General features: G+C 37.9%; 1 protein-coding gene across 3 annotated transcripts in view; it reads left to right on the forward strand.

Annotated features, from left to right (window-relative positions):
• The window catches only part of Sema3a (semaphorin 3A), a 462,166-nt gene that overhangs the window by 319,621 nt on the left and 123,436 nt on the right, over nt 1-19,109 (forward strand). For all 3 annotated transcript variants that reach the window (XM_016008089.3, XM_076566308.1, XM_076566309.1), the window contains 2 exons: nt 2,286-2,348; nt 15,003-15,122. In XM_016008089.3, coding sequence (XP_015863575.1) covers nt 2,286-2,348; nt 15,003-15,122 — 183 coding nt within the window. The remainder of the gene's footprint in view (nt 1-2,285; nt 2,349-15,002; nt 15,123-19,109) is intronic.

The following is a 19,109-nucleotide window of genomic DNA, read 5'->3' on the forward strand; positions in this document are numbered from 1 at the left end:
GGGTTAAAAAAAACACTGAAATGTAATATGCATATAAAATTATTTTATTAATATTATATGGAGAAGAAAAATATAAAATAAGCTTAAAATAGCTTAGAAAGAATGATCAAGAACTAGAAAACATTGTGTCTTCTAAAATCAATATATGTTCATATATATGTACATATATATGAATAAAATCTATAATTTTAGCAGAACTTAGCTAGAAGTTCACTATGATGTCCTACAAATCTTAGTTTACTGTTAGAGAAACATATTTTTTCCTCATCCATTGTTAACTTCAAAAGAAAATTCTCCTGACCTCAAGCATCAACCTGAAGACAGATGGACTGTGGTTTTGTCCTGCCACCCCTCTAGAATGTCAAGATTCAGAGTGATGTTCATTGATAAAGATGATAAATGTACTATTTTTTTAATGTTTTCACTATGTGGCTATATCATGTGGAACACATTTAACATGAATTTTAATTTAGATACACAGACACAAATGGGCAGAAAATCACCTAAAAGAGTACACACTGAATGAAGAACTTAATGATAAAAAATGATGGTGTACCCACTGTCTTTTTAAGCATCATATTTTTGACATGAAGTTGGAATGCATTTTTCAAGGCATCATGTTATTTCAATGATTCCTCAACTCTTGTTTATTAGTTTGCTGCATTCAGGGAACCAATTCCCTGGATTAAAATCTCAAACTTTGCCAGAGTGTGTGACCATTTACAGTGAATTATCCCAAGGCTTCAAATGAATGATGATCAGTCATTCTAAGACTGAAAGCTTTCTAGGACACATAAATAATAAACTGCCCCTGACTCTGGATTTTTATTTAACGAATGACATTTCCCCCTGACATGAACAAATATTACTAGAAAATAAAGCTGATGCAGGAATGATAAATTGTTCTGCCCAGTGCAGATAAGACCCATTGAAATTGTTCATGGAATTTGGGAATTTTTGTATTGAAATTTGGATAAGAGTACTTGTATTGCTATTATAGAGAAAACATATGCAACTGAATAAGCCACTACCAGTAGCATGGTCTACTGTGACCAGATTCACAACTGGAAGAATTAAAACCCACTTAAAATCATTTAAGTAGTTTAGGTTTTGCATGATTTTTGTTATTTGTTTTTGTAAGACACTGTCTTGCTATGTAGTCCTGGTTGTCCTGACTTACTCTGTACATGTAGCCCTGTGTGGCCTGACTCCCCCTCACTCTGTGTATGCAGTCTAGCCTAGCCCTAAAATCACTCTTTATATGTTGGCTTTATAGTTGTACTGAACACACACACACACACACACACACACACACACACACACACACACACACACACACACCGGGAGGAGGGGAGAATCTCACTGTATACAGGCAGCCCCGACTGTCCTGACTCACTCTGACTCACTCTGTATATGGAGCCCTGGCTGCCCTGGTTTACCGTGTATACAGAGCCCTCACTCACTGTGACTCACTCTGTATATGGAGCCCTCACTCACTGTGACTCACTCTGTATATGGAGCCCTGGCTTGTCTGACTCACTATGTATGTAGATCAGCCTGGCCTTGAACTCATGAGGTGTGCGGAGCCCTGGCAAGTCTTTTTGCCTCTGTATCCCAAATACTAGGCTCTTTAGCTAAGGAACACCATGCCTGTCAAAGAAGCAGTTTTTCAGAGCTATATTTTTTCTTTGTTTCCACTTTTATCTTCTCAAAACATATGTTGTTATTCTTAAATATTCCGTATTTTCAGGTGGAGACAGAAAGAAAGAGAGCAACAGAGAAAGAGATGACTTTGGAAGCTGTGTTTGCCAAACATTTCAGGTCTCGCTCTAGTGTGTCAGCCTGGAATTTGGTTCAGAGAGATATTTTCAGAGTACGCTAGTGATAAATTTTCAAAATCACTACTTCATGATAAATACTGAGGAATTTGGAAGAACATGAGACATGCTCTCTGCCAATTTTCACCTAGATCCTCATATTTTCCAAGGATGGCCTTCCTTTCCCACCCAGGGCAGCAGCTCTTTCCATGTCACACTCCTCCATCTATTGATCACATTAACTGCTTTCCAACTCTAATTTATATGGATCAAAGAACAGTGGATAGATGGAAACTGCATGACTTAACACAGAAATTCATTTGCTGTTGTTAAAAGAAGGTCACATTTGACCTCTTCCTCCATATAGTATTTATTTTCCATAGTTGTCCCGAACAAATACAAAGATTATAAAATGCTGGGTCTCTTGGCAAATTTAATTGGCATAAACACGATTCTTTCTGTCCTTAGATTGTGTGGCCAGTGTCTTACACCAGAAGAGATGAATGCAAATGGGCCGGAAAAGACATCCTGGTAAGCATTCATCTGCTGAATTATTCTAATAACTTCCTAAGTAATATGTTACCATGTGATCTCTTCTTCTCTGGTATTCTTTTGAACATCAGTCTTTGCTTGTGGACTTAACGTTTGAAAGAATAGGTGATATTGTTCTATTATGGAAACAGTTTTATATAAAGAAAATAGACAATAATAACAATGCTAATAAAAATATAATTTTAATAATGGCTTACATGTGAGGAGAATAATTAACAAAACGTGATATTGTAGCCCACGAATTTATATTAAATGGCAAATGATCTGTGCAGCTAGAGTTATGTATGTTAGTTCATATTTGTTTCTCTTGAATAATGATTTTTTTCCCTGTGTCATTGTTATAAAATTACCTTTCTATTCTTTTTACACATTACATTCTGTTTTTCTTTCTTTTTTCTTTGTTAGTTTTTGTTACTTGTCTTTCCCACCTTTATTTTTCAAATAAATATTAAGAAATGAATATGTAGTTTACAGTATCCTAGACACTATGGAGTCAAACATTAGTATGCAATGCTGTAAGTGTTTTATCATTTACTGTTAGGCAAATGGCCTTTATCCAAGGCCATTTCTTCTTTATGTAAACTTTGTTAATAAAATTAAGTTGGCAGTGGGTTGGAAGTATAGCTTCAAATCTGAACAAACCATAAAAATAGTTAAAATGCGTCAATAAATAGACTACCATAAGTTAGTTCATTATAAATGATGTTCTCTATTTTATGCTTCATCAATGTTTCAGAATATCTAAAACACAAAGAAATATCTAAAGGTCTTATCTATTTTAAATACTAGCATTTAGAAGAAATTCACACTGTGTGTTTCCTAAGGCATACATCTGTCGGTAAGCAGATATTATCAAAAGACAATCTGCTTGTCAGTCGCATTCTAAATTGTAGAAGAAGGATTTGAATTCTCCGGTACAGAATGGCTCCATCAACCAGTGTCATTGTCCCCTGATGAAGGAGATGGATCCAGGAACAAAAAGCACAGAAGTCACCATCCTTGATGTATCTGTTTATTAGCAGACACTTGAAGGTTGTCATTGCAAATTACTTGCCAAATACAGGCAGCATATTAAAAATTAATATGAGACTATTTAATGGTGTCTTTCAGTTGGATTTGCAGATGGGTGGAGAAGTCAGAATTCAATGAGAATACAAGGACAAGAGGAAATTTACAGCCAAGAAGTAGGATGAAGTTTGTGGGGGGGGGGCTACCACAGTAAAACTCTCTGGATAAAGAGAACTCTGACTGATGAGTTGACAGGTTCTTTCTGAGGACAAACCAGAGCGATAAGGGTAGAACATGAAGCATAGTGAAGTTGATAGGCTATTAGAGGCCAAGGATGATTTTCTAATGCCAGCAGTTTTTTTGCTAAAACTGAACAGTACAGAGATGCACATACAGACATTGAGTGGCTCTTCAGAGATACCTGGTTGAAGTTAGGTCAGAGTCAGTGTGTCATTATAAACTACAATATCCCATTTACTAGACCAGCAAATAAAGAAATGCATAACACTCATTCAGAACCAAGTCATTCATTTTTTCCTAACATTTTAAGTTTTATGTAGGGAGTTAAGATTAAAACAATGTTTCTCTGAATGAGGAGATGAATCACTTGCTAAGGTTTCTACAATGCAAGCGGAGACCAGCAGGGATTGGATGCCTAGGACCCAAAGAAAAAGTCTGAGTGGCAGAGCACTTCCAGAATCCTATCTTGAAGTGGGCAAAGAAAAGTAGATACTTGAAGCTCATTGGGCATCTTGCCTACGAGCTTCAAGTTCAGCGAGAGACCCGATGCCAAACGACAAAGGTGGGGAGCAGTAGAGGAAAGACACTGATGTGGGCGGCAGTCTCGGTCTTCGTTTGCACAAGTAGCAGCATGTGAGCATGTCTGCACACCCAGGTACACACATCCACACCAACGAGCACCCTCAGCACACACCAACACCACAAATGATAACAAGGAAGGAATGATGATCTCTTTGATCTCACTAGGAAATTTTCCATTTGAATTATTCCACCAAACAGAGATGACTACTGCTAGTGCTGCACCAGTGTCGTACTTTTCTGGATTCATCGAGACATTAACTCCAGTAATCACCAGCTGGCAGTGGAAGAAGCAAAGGTGGACTTGCTATGCTATTGAGTCATTAATTATTAAAAAAAAAATCAACGCTGAATATTGACCAAAGTTGGTATCTCAGTATTATTGTTTTATGTAACCAAGTTGTAGATAGTAAGTGAAAACTTTGGTTTAGTCCTCTCTTATGATCTGGACCACAATAGAGTTATATGGTTATCCAATTAATTTTGTCAGAACAGCGAAGATATAGTGATACTTGTCTGACAACTTACCTAAATTTTATACTAAATGCAATGACAAACCATTGAGTACATTTGGTTGCATGAATAAATCAGTATTTTCAGTTGCCAGGATGGGAAAATATTCTACTGAGCTTTTATATGGTTTACAAAATTATTCATTTCAATATCTCTTCTCTCTCTCTCTCTCTCTCTCTCTCTCTCTCTCTCTCTCTCTCTCTCTCTCTCTCTCTCTCTCTCCTGACATCTGAGATTTGATTTCTAGCTCACATCCAGTTATTTCAGCTACTACAAAAATCTCATGTCATAATGTGTAATATAATTTTAAATTCAGAAGTGTATCTGTAGGAGAGCAACCTCAGATTTTCAAATTTCATTACAAATGTTTATGGATCTTATAGAATGAAAAAATTAATAGTTGGACTTTGCTGTTTCTGGTACACTATGCTGGTGGCCCCTGACTGTGTGGGAGAGATAGACACATTGAGGTCCACCCAGTATCTAAAGTTAATAGTAGGACTTGGTAATCTCACTGAACTATGGAGTTCAGTGTGTGGAAGCAGCATTTTGAGCATGCATTTTCATATTTTTTTATGTTTTAATAAGACATAATGTTCTTGTGAATTCTTAATTCTCCCTAGAAATTTTTATTTAATAAAATAAAAGCACAATGATTTTATTTCAATGAAATGATTTTATTTTAGTTCTACCTAACATTAGAGTATGTTCTATATTATTCTTCTGTTTAATGCATCTGGCTCTTTAATATTGACTTTCCTTGCTCAGATATTGAAAGTATGTTTATGCATTGAAAATATATTTAAATTCTTTTTATTTATTGTTCAACCTCATTTAGGCATTGTCTCAATGTATATATTTTTTGCTGGAAGCATAATTTTTTTGTTATTTTTATACTTTAATTTAGGTATCCACTTTGCCATCTTTTTCTTTACATATTATTTTGAGATAAAGATTAGATGACTAGTTAAGATTTGTAACATTTTTCTCTTGATAAACATAAGCAAAGACCATTATTATTTTAAGAAATAATATAAATAACTAATCTGAAAGAAAGATTAAGAGGAAAAAGTATATTTCATTCGACACCTGATTTGTGCAGTAACACTTGGGCAGTTTCATGGAAATTCTGTACTGGATCTTGAGTAAATAGTAGTCAGTGGGGATTTGTGGACAGTAATTCTTTTCAAAGTGCTCTTGTGATGCTAGAAACCACAAGGATGAAGCATGTGGGCATGTAGCCATCAGGACTTCAAGATAGAATGGAAATCACAATAAAAATTGACCTTCACATTTACAAAAATAGTAAACTGTAATTTCCTTGTGTATGCTCTGTGGTTTCTAAAATGTGGGTCACCCTTTCCTGTCTGGCTGATTCCACAATTCCCTTGGAAATAGAATGTCTTGAAACAAATTATTTTGGAAAAGCACTGTCTTCTCAGTACCCAGTTCAGTGCAAGAATACAGGAAGAAAAGTAAGTCAAAACCAGAAGGTAATATTATATACCTTGAGAATATAGCATTATTAAAGTGGCCAAGAGAGTGCTTGATTTCTGTTTGAAACTGTATCATCACCCATAAGTAACCACATGTTATATTACATTGAGCTAACATAGTTTCTGCCTCTAGCTATAGCATTATATGGAAAAGTAACGATCTCCTTATTCTCCTGTGCATTTGGGGAGATTCAACCCATCATTACTCTGCCCCAATGGAAACAAACATATATTAACAGCAGCTATTGCACATAGTGAGGGCTGTGGTAAAGAAGCTACCTGCCCCCACCTCGAGTGTATACACACACACACACACAGTTGGGTATGTTGTCATTCATCTGATAGTAAAGGACATTTCTTACAACATTAATCAGAGCTTGATTTTCTTCTCTTGTGGAAGTTAGTACATCTCTTCACTTGATGTGTCAAGGCTAAACTATAATATCACTGCAATATTTTTGGGAGAGATATGAAGTGATAATAACCTTTACTATAACTATTACTGGAGAGATGCTGGAAAATATGTAATATATTTGGTATTAGGTAAGCTGATGAGAAAAATAAAATATGATCTGTGCATTTTGACTGCTGCACTCTACTCTCATGTTCTGAGATTGCCAAGGCCTTCAATGCAATGTGTTTTTACAGCATGTGCCTCTTGGTGGCTTAACTTTCTTGACCATGCTTTGCAAATGCAAAATGAATTTGAGCTAAGCTGGTAAAAGAATCTGTTTTGAATCAATAGCTCTCTGAATCCTCTTTGTTTATCCTACTAACCCATCTCTTTTTGCACTGTTTCAATAAAACCAAATGGCAACCGTATGACTGCTAGAAATATTTTGAACATCATTGGAAATCAAAATTTCAACCATCTGAGAGGGAACCAAAAGGAGCAGATTCTCGGAATTCTTTCCCAGATACAATTCAGAGAGTAGCACCGTGCACCTGGACCCAGGGACTGCATTTCAAGGAGTTTTTTTCCCCCGTTCTTAACTGTTATGAACATTCAAAGCTATAGTGTAGAATAACATTTTACCAAAGTGACTCAGATTGCAGGACCTTAACAGCATTAATTTTTGACAAATAACACAGTTGAAGTCATACTTGTATCATACATGTCAGAAGTTGTATGCCAAATGCCCAGTTTTGTTTAATATTTCAAAGTTCAGAATTGTCACTAACCTTCAGGGGTTTGTTTGTTTTATTTTAGGCACTTGAAGGTTTGCTAAAATTTTGCCAGTAAAATACAGTTTGTTTGTTTGTTTGTTTTTTTTTTTTTTTTTTTTTTTTTTTTGGTTTTTCGAGACAGGGTTTCTCTGTGTAGCTTTGCGCCTTTCCTGGAGCTCACTTGGTAGCCCAGGCTGGCCTCGAACTCACAGAGATCCGCCTGGCTCTGCCTCCCGAGTGCTGGGATTAAAGGCGTGCGCCACCATGTTTGTTTGTTTTTTAAACTAGGACACTACAAAAATCATAAGGTGTAGCTAGAGTTTTCCTGCCTTGCCCACAGTCAGGACAAATCTCTGTCACCCGCCAGTCCCACAGCCGCTCAGACTCAACCAAGTAAACACAGAGACTTATATTGCTTACAAACTGTATGGCTGTGGCAGGCTTCTTGCTAACTGTTCTTATATCTTAAATTAGTCCATTTCCATAAATCTATACCTTGCCACGTGGCTGGTGGCTTACTGGCGTCTTCACATGCTGCTGGTCATGGCGGCGGCTGGCGGTGTCTCCCTTCTTCAGCCTTCCGCTTCCCAGAATTCTCCTCTCTTCTTGCCCCACCTACTTCCTGCCTGGCCACTGGCCAATCAGTGTTTTATTTATTGACCAATCAGAGCAATTTGACATATAGACCGTCCCACAGCAATAAGGGCTGATTAAAAATCAAAATTTGTATGTATATACAATGGATGTGTACACATTACTATTCAAAACCAATTTTACTAAAGCTGCCTCTGTTTATCTCCAAGTGTGGGTTTCAATTCTTGGAAGTATGTCTTCATCAGGAATGAACTAATACTTGAGATGTTGGCATAATGTATGGGATGGTATAGGATGCAGAATAGTATGAAAGTTAAGCAGTCTGGAAGCATTCAAAACAATAAAGACATGTTTATTCTAAGAAAGGATAACCATAGGTCATGGTATTGTGGGCTTTTAATCCCAGCACTCAGAAAGGAAAGGCTTGGGATATCTATGAGTTTGAGGCCAGTCTGATCCATGTAGTGAGTTTCAGGGAAGCCAGGGCTATGTGCAGAAAAGACAAAACAAGGACCCCAAAATGAAAAATGAATAACAATTAATGAATACATGCAATTGCTCTGTTGAGTTGTCTCATGAATCCCAGTTTTAGTTAAGGACAATGAAGCCCAGGGATCCTGAACAACTTTCCTGCAGTTACACAGAAAATGGAAGATGAGTCGGTTGATACATAATCCATACAGCTTACTGATGGGTAAAAAAAATGACTATCTCAACACTGTTTCTATTTTATCTTTATAACATCATTTGAATTGACCTGTAAGACTTTCTGAACTTCATTGAAACAATAATTCATACTTTTAAAGAAAGTAAAATTGTCATTGAACATGAATAAATGTTAACAAATTTTAAATTTCTTAAGTATAATTGTAATCAGAAATCATTTCTACAAGTTAACACATGAATATATGTATATATGCACTAATAAACATGAACATACATGCACATGTATGCACGTGTATGTAAATTTTTCTGTTAGTCTAAATTATTTGAAAAACAAATTGTGTCCCAGCACTCGGGAGGCAGAGGCAGGTGGATCATGAGTTCGAGGCCAGCCTGGACTACAGAGTGAGTTCCAAGAAAGGCTCCAAAAACCCTGTCTCAAAAAACAAAAACAAAAAAAGCTAAACAAATGAAATTTCTCTTTAATGAAATTGAAGGAGCAGACCATAATTTAGCTAACCAACAGTAAAACTCTTCTACTATATTTGTATTAATTTGACTAAATAATTTAAACAATAATAGCTATAAATGTCTTTTGACTGAGCATCTTATATCTTCACATGACCAACATGCCTACAATCTCTTTTGTGTTTGTACTGTTCCCTGGGACACTGTAACACAGACCACAGAGTGGTTGGAGACAACCAACACTTATTTTGTCCCTGTCATGTGGAAGAGCGAAGCATCAGAGGGCTGGCTCTGAGGCCCTCCCCTGGGCTTGGTCCTAAACTCTTCTCAAGCTGCCTCTCTGCATGCTCATTCCTCTGTGCCGTCTCTCGCCCTGATGCCTCCCTGTGTGTCTCAAATTCTGCTTTGCAGGAAACAAAGTAGATTGGATTAGGGTCATCCTACGGGCCTCCTTTAACTAGTTTGCCAAGGCCCTGCATTGAATAATGTCACATTCCAGCTTTCCTGGATGAGGATTTCTAGGTATGACTTTTGAAAGCACGTGGCTGAAACCATCACAGGACTCTGCATGTGCACTTTAATCCCTCGCTCACTCCATGGCAATTAATTTTTGTGATTGGCAACACATTTATATAATTAAAAAAATCTTTTTCACTGTGCACGGTGGTGAATGTTTTAATTCTAGCACTCAAGAGGTAGAGTCAGTTGGATCTCTGAGTTTGGAGCCCGTTTGGTGTGTATAGCAAGTTCTAAGCCAGCTTGGTCTATGTGGTGACTGCCATTCCTTTCTTTAAAAAAATAAATTCTTTCCATGATTTTATGTTCTAGGATCCTTATGAAGGAAATAAACTTTAGGCTGTTAAAACAGAAAGGAAGAAAAGAGAAAGAGTAATGGCACCGACTATTCTAATGGATTATCTACTTCTACCAGGGGAAGTCTGATACATCCTGCCTGTGCTGTGCTTCCTAAACTCGAGAGAGAATCTATATTTACTAAGGGATATGTATGCTCATTTTATATTTCTGGCTATATAATATCCTCCAGTATTTTGGACATGAATGGCTCCTACCAAAACTAAACCTAACTTTTGAAATGAAACACCATGGATGGAGTAAGGGATGTGTGACAATACATCCAACTGTCCTTTAAAGGCTGGGCTTCTCTCCAGCTCCTCTTCCTCCTGCACTGTAAAGACAGTCTGGATCTCTCTTTGAGTGATGAATCCTGTTAAAAGGCATGGATGGTAGAAGTCACAAGTTCAACATTAGATGGGCAATTCAAAAATGAGAACATACGGTGTAACTGTTTTATGAGGCATATCTCTTTGAAGAAGATTTCCAACATCCTGTAGTGAATTTGAAGTATTAGGAAGACATGGATAAGGATGGTCAGATCACAGCTGTAACAGCACAATTTAAGAACAGAAAAAGATGGGGCATTGCTTCCAGATAAATATGGGAAAGCTCGACTAGAAGGAAGGACCGAATGAGTGACAGGGACAATCTCAGGGATTACTGCTTTGGCATGAAGCTCAGAGTACCCAGCCAGCTTGCCAAATAAATGGACCAGAGAAAAGAGAGCCAACAGATTAAGCTCAGGAATTAAGCTTATTAATGGATTTTCCTGCAGAGTGTATCCACCCATCTGATAGACAGATTCCTTTGCTTTCCCAGCTGCTATGTTATACAGTAAAATAATTCCACATAAATGGCTGATGACACAGGAACTATTGATTTTTCCTTTCAAATGAATTGTCATTGACCTGAGGCAGTGCTACTCTCTACCCATTCATTTGGGGCTCATTTATATTTGAACCAGAACAAGTTTGCTTGATTTAATCATGAGCTGAATAGATTTGAATAGAGATTGTTCATGTTCACAGTCTCATCCCCATTTTTTTTTAGCAACTTCTTTATTTAGATTAAATTTTCACTATTTCATACATAATTTAAGAACAGGGAAGGAGGTAATTGGAATTGTAGGTAAATTATATTCTCTTGTAGAGAGTGTAATGATGGGAAGTTAGTTAAAAACACCTCCACTCTGTTCTAATTTTCATGCATGGCGCAGTTGTTTTGACAGATGGAGGGCTTTATTTTTGTAACGGTCCAGGAAAAGTCTGCAGCACAGTCTAATCAATGCTCCGTATCTGGATCTGTGATGCTTGTTTTTCCATTCATTCTGCTTTCAGCTCCTAGATCTTTTTCAGGGATAGGTATTTTCTTTACATCTATTCTTCAAGATCATATTTTTATGCACAATTCTTCTATTCATGTGATCCAGAAAGGCTGGAAACCCCTAAGACTCAAATTCAAACAGCTTGTCATAGAGGTTGATTTATCATGGCCCTCAGGTGTGGGCTTGGGTATTATTGGATTATAACTGCTCTTACTTCTAAACTAATGATTTTGGGGGACTGTTGATCTGAAGGTCCCTGTGATTGACTGGCTCTCAGGACATCAACTTGTTACCAAATTCATCTGTGTATATCAACTTCAGTTCCAAAAGGATCAAGACTTGAAAAATGAATTCATTTGGAGCTGACCGCACTGTCTTTATTGAGCTGTAAATCCGCCAGTGTGGAGCAAGGCAGAGCAGGAGTTTAATGCCAAAAAGTACATTACATTCTGAGTTTTGAGAAACGTCATGGTTCAAGGAAAGGTCAGAAACACTCCTCTTCTGTCTCCCCAGAGCAGCAACGTGTGAAGTGTGTTTCCTTTTGCTGCCACGCTTCCTTCTAGTTCAGAAGAATGTCCAGGCAGCCTCAGAATAAAATGAATATCCTGTTTGGAACACTCACCAACCTTGGCAGCCATGACTAGGAAAGGAAGGCAAATGAATGACAGTATTGATAGGCTTTTATGTAGACGTTCTCGGAAGAACAGATCCTTTCTGCCACATCCTTCAAGTTTTTGGTTCCTCTTTGTTCAGTTCTTTCTGTCTGCTTTCCTCCTCCATTGCTGCTGAGGACTCTTCCTTTGGCTATTTTAAAACCAATCTTGAAAGTATTTCCTTCCATTCCTTTGTGTTCCTACAACCATCTTTTTACCCTCTAAGCCCAAGAAATTGCTCCCCACTCTATTTGCATCAACCTTTACTTTGAAAATAATACTAAGGTAGCCCCAGGGCATGGCAAACAGTACAATTTGCTGCCAACTGTGAGAGTTCAGTGGGGAAATTAAGGAGATCATTCTAGGCCGTGGGCCAACAGGGTGGGGCTCCGTTTTCTGTAACTCAGATAGACTCACTTGTTATCAGCACACTCAGTCAGACGCTTTGCCAGGTTTCTCAGCTACAGTCCCATGATTGATTTTGTTCCAGAAGCTTTGTAGAAGAATGGCTGTCATAGTATAGTGGTTCCCTATTTAACAGTTAATAGAGAACAAATTGAGAATTTGATATTCAATGTGGTCCAATTTTGTGGCTTTCAAGTGCTTTGGGAGTTTTTCTTGTGTTAATTATAACCCGCTAGTTTCTTTGGAAAGATAGACTTAGTTGTTGGTAAATTGCTAACTGGTTATCTAATCTATAAGAAATAATGATCTCACAAAAGCTATGCTATTAAAATTCATAACAGTGGTAAGGGTAACATGACCTTTCCTTTGTGTTTCCAAGTATTTGTACTCATAATATGTTTTCTTTTTATACTACAGAGAACCATGGTCTATTTTTAAATTGTTAGTAGGTATTAAATGTGAATAATGGAATTGGAGAAGTTAGTTTTGTATGTAAAATGGCATGTGAGTCTTTACAAGCAAGCACACAGACCAACTGAAGTCCTGTTCTCTTCTGAAATGAACAAGGCATCTGTCTGGGTCTGAAACTATTACTTACTGGAACATCCATTTGCTTCCCCGTGCATGCACATCCAATATCTTGATTTTGACATATGGTACTGGAACTCACTATTTATCATCTTGAATATGACAATATTGAGCCCACATTGAGGGATGACTGTCTCTGTAAAAGCAGAATACACGGCCACCTACATATTTCAAAGCAAAAAAATTCTAAAAATGGCTTCTTTGAAAATGACATATTTTTTTTGAGGAGTACAAATATATCCTGTGGGCAGACCCATGAATGCTTCATTTGTAAATGAATTTATCAGATGTTTCCTTTCCCCAAACTCCTTCTTCTGCATAGGCGTTCATGTTGGGTCCTGTAGGGGAAGGAGGAGGAGCTGTTACAGAACGGACTGTGCTTCAACAGTGGAGGCGAAGCTTTATCTGCTTCAGAGCAAGGATCTTTTGAGCAGGAGCTAACCTGTTCAAAGTGAGCAAGGACGGGAATACATGTACCCTTTCAGCCAGAAAATTTTCCCTGTGTCAGAGCAATTTGCAAAGTCAGTTGACTTCAGTCAGGAAAAAAGAAAAAAAAATACATTTTGAATCAATTTAACAAAACTAAGAAGTGTTTTATTGTAGTTCTTACCTGTCCAAATTACACATTATTGTTAAGAAAGCATGAGAACTCACATCTAAAACTTGTATTTTGTGTTAAGTAAGTCCAATCGATCTTTAGAGAAATATATTTTTCAAAGGACAGCATCAGGCTTCACCCTGGTACAACCAGACAGAATGAACAGCAGGCACTTTCTTGATTTTAAATGTCAATTACTTAGCTGAAGTTGCCTGCTCCTTATTTTATGGGCCAATGGAGTTAAGACCGAAGTCATCAGCTGCAGGTACTGGATGCAAATGCCATGTGGAAATGTACTCAGATTGTTATAACACTCCAGTTATAAACTCGGACTGACTGCATAAGGCCAGATGCCTTCTGAGTTCACACCTGAGAAGTCACGGGTCACATGAAAGCTTTGAGGGCACAACACACTTAGGAACAGAAGAATCAACCTGCTTCTCCATTTTGTGAACCAAGCTCATTTATACAGTAGTCTGCATGGGGAGTTTATCTGCATTTATATAGTTCCAGCCGTAGGGCTTACTTTTAAATATTCAACTGAAAAATAACTCAGAAAACTATGAACATCCTAGAAAAACTCTTTCAACTCATTAGAAAGAAATAAGATTAGATCACAAATGGTGATTAGCTACATGCTATCTTTTATTTTTGTTCCCCTTTTCTAAATTGAAACTCAAAAGTCACTTTTGTATGGAGAATCTTACCATCACCTCATTGGAATAATTTGTTATCTCGAGAATTTGCTATTGTCCTCTCTGTGGGAAAAGTCATCCATGATGTTGGCAACCCAGAACTATTTATTCCATTAGGTGAGATTGTTTTAGAAAAGTTTTAGTGAAAGAGTTAGGGAAGGGTATATGTCTTAGTTGGGGTTATCATTGCTGTGATGAAACACCGTGCTCAAAGCATCTTGGAAATGTAAAGGTCTTCTTGGCTTATACTTCATGTCACTGTTCATTATTGAAGAAGTCAGGACAGGAACTCAACCAGGGCAGGGACCTGGAGGCAGGAGCTGTTGCAGAGGCCGTGGATGGCTGCTGCTTACTGACTTGCTCCCCGTGGCTTGCTCAGCCTGCTTTCTTATAGAACCCAGGACCAATAGCTCAGGGAAGGCACCACCCAGCATAGGTTGGGTCCTTCTCCATTAATCACTAATTAGGAAAATGCCCTATAGGCTAGTTTGCATACAAATCTTATGAAATACTTTCTCAATTGAGGTTCACTCTTCTCAGATAACTATAACTTGTGTCAAGTTGATATAAAACTAGCCAACACAGTATATTATATTTGTTTCCTCAAAGTTTAAGAATGTTTTATCTTAATTCATGCAATGCTGTAAACAGAATAGCAAAATCAAAATTAAGCCTAAAAAACTCTGGGAAAGAGATGCATACAAAGTCTGCCACAAATTGCCCAGCACCCTAGATTCCTCAGTCAGGGTGACTGCTGGAACTAACTGGTTTGCCTTTTGTTTTGCAGAAAGAATGTGCTAATTTCATCAAGGTCCTGAAGGCTTATAATCACACTCACTTGTATGCCTGTGGAACTGGGGCTTTTCATCCAGTTTGCACGTATATTGAGGTTGGACATCATCCTGAGGTAAGGCTGACTTATAAAAAGGCTTTTCGCCCTGCCCCCCTCCTGTCCAAAGTCTTCATTGCTGATCTTTTCAGCTCATTTGGTCTCCTGCTCACTATTCGCAAATTCAGATGCGGCTATTAATTTTAGTCTGTGTGTATAAATCAGAGAGAGCATCACTCATCAATACCCATGTGGCAGGAGAAAGGGAGAAAGCATTTGTGCTCATCCTGGATTTCAGAGTCGTCCTTTGTGTGGGAGACACATGTGGGCAATCTGAATGTATTCTCCATCCTCCCTCCCTCCATCCCTTTCTCAGTCAAAGGTTTCTTCCTCTTACTCTTTTGTTTTGTTGGTTTTTGATTCAGGACTAAGAATGATACTTTCTATATATGCCTTCAAGGATGGAATCTCGCATTTGGGTTTTTGCTTTGTTAGGTATTGCTTTTATATTTTTGGTTATTATATTGGCATGGGAAAGAAAAAATGCATTTTGTCATACTAAAGATGTTACAGAGGGAAAGTTTAGTGAGAGAAATATAGTTAAATAAGTTTAAATCATAATTAAAACAAGGAGACCTTCCTAACATTGGAAGGAGCATGTTGAGCTGGGTTTCTCAGTTGTCTCAATTATAAAGACCATTGTCATTTTTGGCTCTGACTCTTCAGAACAACAGTGTTCGTGTGGTGAGGAAGTGATACGTGACAGAGCTTTCCTCCAAATTGGAGTTCAGAAATGCTCAAAAAATAAAAAATTTGTTCACAGAATATTTCTGGAATCCTAAAGATAACAACCAAATTCTCATGCAGCCACTTATATGGTAAGCACTAGGCTCCTGCTTATTTCCTAAAGTGTCCTATGGGATAGGGATGCGTGTTTTGATTTCAAAGACAAGAAAGCAAAACATTATATGCTTTATCTTCTTTATGGAAGGTGACACATCACGGGCTGTGAGTTTCCAATGCTAAAACCAGTTATGTATCGCAGTTTCTGCTGTTACTTCCCTCAGGAGACTGGAAAGTTTAGGATAATTTCCTGAGAACACACCCATACAGGTAAATTGTCGGCCTGTGCCCACCTAGCATTGTATTCCTCCTTCTCTTCCTCACAATTATATATGAAATATTTGCTGATATCAACAAGATGTTTCATCATGACATGATTTTTAGGAAAGGGGCTCCTCTTTAAGTTCCCCTTTTCACATTGAGGGAATTAGGAACTGGTTCACACACATGGCCTTATAGATAACACACAGTCTTTTAGTTGCTTCTTTTTTTTTTTCCTTTTTTTTTAATTTATTTTATTTTACAACACTATTCAGTTCTACATAACAGCCACAGATTTCCTTGTTCTCCCCCTTCCTGCCCCCCTCCCCTTCCCCCAAGCCCACCCCTCTTTCCTACCACCTCCAGATCAAGGCCACCCCCGAGGACTGAGATCGACCTGATAGACTCAGTCCAGGGAGGTCCAGTCCCCTCCTCCCAGATTGAGCCAAGTGTCCCTGCATAAGTCCTAGGTTTCAAACAGCTAACTCATGCAATGAGCCCAGGACCTGGTACCACTGCCTAGATACCTCCCAAACAGATCAAGCCAATCAACTGTCTCACCTGTTCAGAGGGCCTGATCCAGTTGGGGGCCCCTCAGCCTTTGGTTCATAGTTCATGTGTTTCCATTCGTTTGGCTATTTGTCCCTGTGCTTTATCCAACTTTGGTTTCAACAATTCTCGCTCATATAAACCCTCCTCTTTCTCTCTTCAGATCGTATAAATCTTTCGCCTTTTAGTTGCTTCTAAACTGATTAAATAACTGCCCTATGCTACCACCCGATGCTAAACTGCTGACATCAGTGAGGGATCCTAAAAACCAGCTCCACTATAGTGCAGTTTGTACCTGGCATCATAATGTTCCTTCTGAGGAGCACACAAGGATACAGCAGCACATTCAGGACTCTTACTACAGAGGAGCAGACAAGCATAGACTGCTATCACAACAGGCTTCAGATCTCATACTACAATTGACCCACTGGGAAGCCCTGGAAAAGTTACTTAACATCTCGGAGTCTTTGCTCATAGTATGTAAAACAAAATAAAGGCATCTTTGCCTAGGTATCCATACATTAGTTCAACTCATTGCCTCCTAACACTTAGTGCCACACAAGCTCCAAACTTCTAATCTCACTTGAGGCACGGCTTTCTTCTGGCCCCAGATTCCAGGGTTTTCATGGCCCTTTCCTTGTCATTAGCTGCTCCATGTAGAACCAGTTGCTTGTTTTACTGCAAATGTGTTTCTAACATAGATGATTGGAATAAAGATATAGGAACTTTGATAGGCAGGCATTGCTGCACAAGAACACTGAATACTAAAAAATGTATGTGTCTCATACCGAAAGCTTTTGCTGTTCATCTCAGGAGTAATTGTCATCCTACCTCTTATTTACTTTTCCCCTCATCTGAGACTAAAAATAATGCCACTAGGCTATCCTTACTAGATGTTTCTGTATTTGTCTTAAATCTCATGGCTTCAAAATCTGAAACTGTCACTACTTTGGTATCTACTAATGCTAAAGTTCTCCGTATCATCCACGAATTGCTGTCGTCTTTCCTATGGTGATATGCCCTGCCCCTTCTATAATTGCTGTTTCATGTTGTTAATAATGTATCATATTTCAAGCCAACTATGCATGCTGCTCTTTGGGTGGGCGGTTAGGGGACTGAACGGCTACAGGCCATTTGCTCAGGCTCCCCTCCACTGAAATAATAAATAAGCCTAGCTTCCAATGTGAGCTTCTTTGAGATGACATAGTGAGGTGCAAGTTTTTTTCCTGAGAAACTCAGAGCTTTGAGACAGGTCTACTTTAAGAAGCTCAGTGATTTTGATTTGCATGAAAACTATAAATTATGAAATACCATTCCAGAGTAGGAGGTCAGAAAGAAGATGATTATGCAATTACCTGGGGAATTTGGAGCAGTCTAGACAGGCAATCTAGGAAATTCTGGAAAAGATATTATCACCAGGGCTTGTCTAGACTACATCAAATTTAATTTTCAATGCTTAAGCTGCCTTCAGAGACAATCTGCTTTAAATTGATCTATACTATTACTTAAAATGCTATCCTTGGCTTTAACCAATTTTGCTGTTTATGAAGTTGAGAAAGAGAGACAATGTTCACTTTATACTGCTAGAAAAGAATGACACTAATGGAAAGCCTGGAGAGGCTGAGAATGTTTCCTCAAGATTCACACGCTCATGGAACTTGAAAACACCATCTTCAAAAATCCTTTTAAATAACACTTATGGTCTACAGTATTATAATATAATTACCTCTTCTGTCCTTCCTCCTTCCTGTCTCCAAACCATATCCCCCACCCCACCCCACAGCTCCCTTTCATGTTCATATCCTCCTTTTCTTCAGTTACAAGATTTTCCTTTTAGATTTTAGGTTGGAAGTTGCATGCATATTTTCCTGATACCTGTTTCACATGCAAAAAAGACAATGAAATATAATTGTATTATATAATTTTGCACAGTGTTTTTAGACTACAAATAATTGTATTTTAAGAAAAGAAGGGTCTTTGCTTTTAGCATTTAGGAAAACTGTCAGGAACATTGCCATATTCAACTTCTGCTCTGCAGTATACCTCCTTTAAAGTAACTCTTGTCTTATTCTTAGTTTCCAAGCTTGTAGAAACTTCACCATTAGAAAACTGCATATGAACTGAATATTTTTGTGGCAGAATGCCACACAAGTTAAAATGCTGCTTTTGAAAAAAAATGCAAGGCCCCATTCATCATTTAATAGCTTTCAATCTTTTGGAGAAAATTATCGCTTATTATTATACTTGCTATTTCTAGTGATTAAAAAAATTCTGAAATATCATCAAGTTTAGCCTTGTTGTTATAAAAATAGACTTTTTTTTCTTCTTCTAGCATTTTGATAGCTATATACACACTCTTGAATAGTATCTTCCAAAAAAAATCCAATTTTTCTGTCTAGTGTATGCCTTTTG

This window comes from Peromyscus maniculatus, chromosome 3 (genome assembly GCF_049852395.1).
Source record: "Peromyscus maniculatus bairdii isolate BWxNUB_F1_BW_parent chromosome 3, HU_Pman_BW_mat_3.1, whole genome shotgun sequence".
In the NCBI taxonomy this organism is placed as follows: domain Eukaryota; kingdom Metazoa; phylum Chordata; class Mammalia; order Rodentia; family Cricetidae; genus Peromyscus; species Peromyscus maniculatus.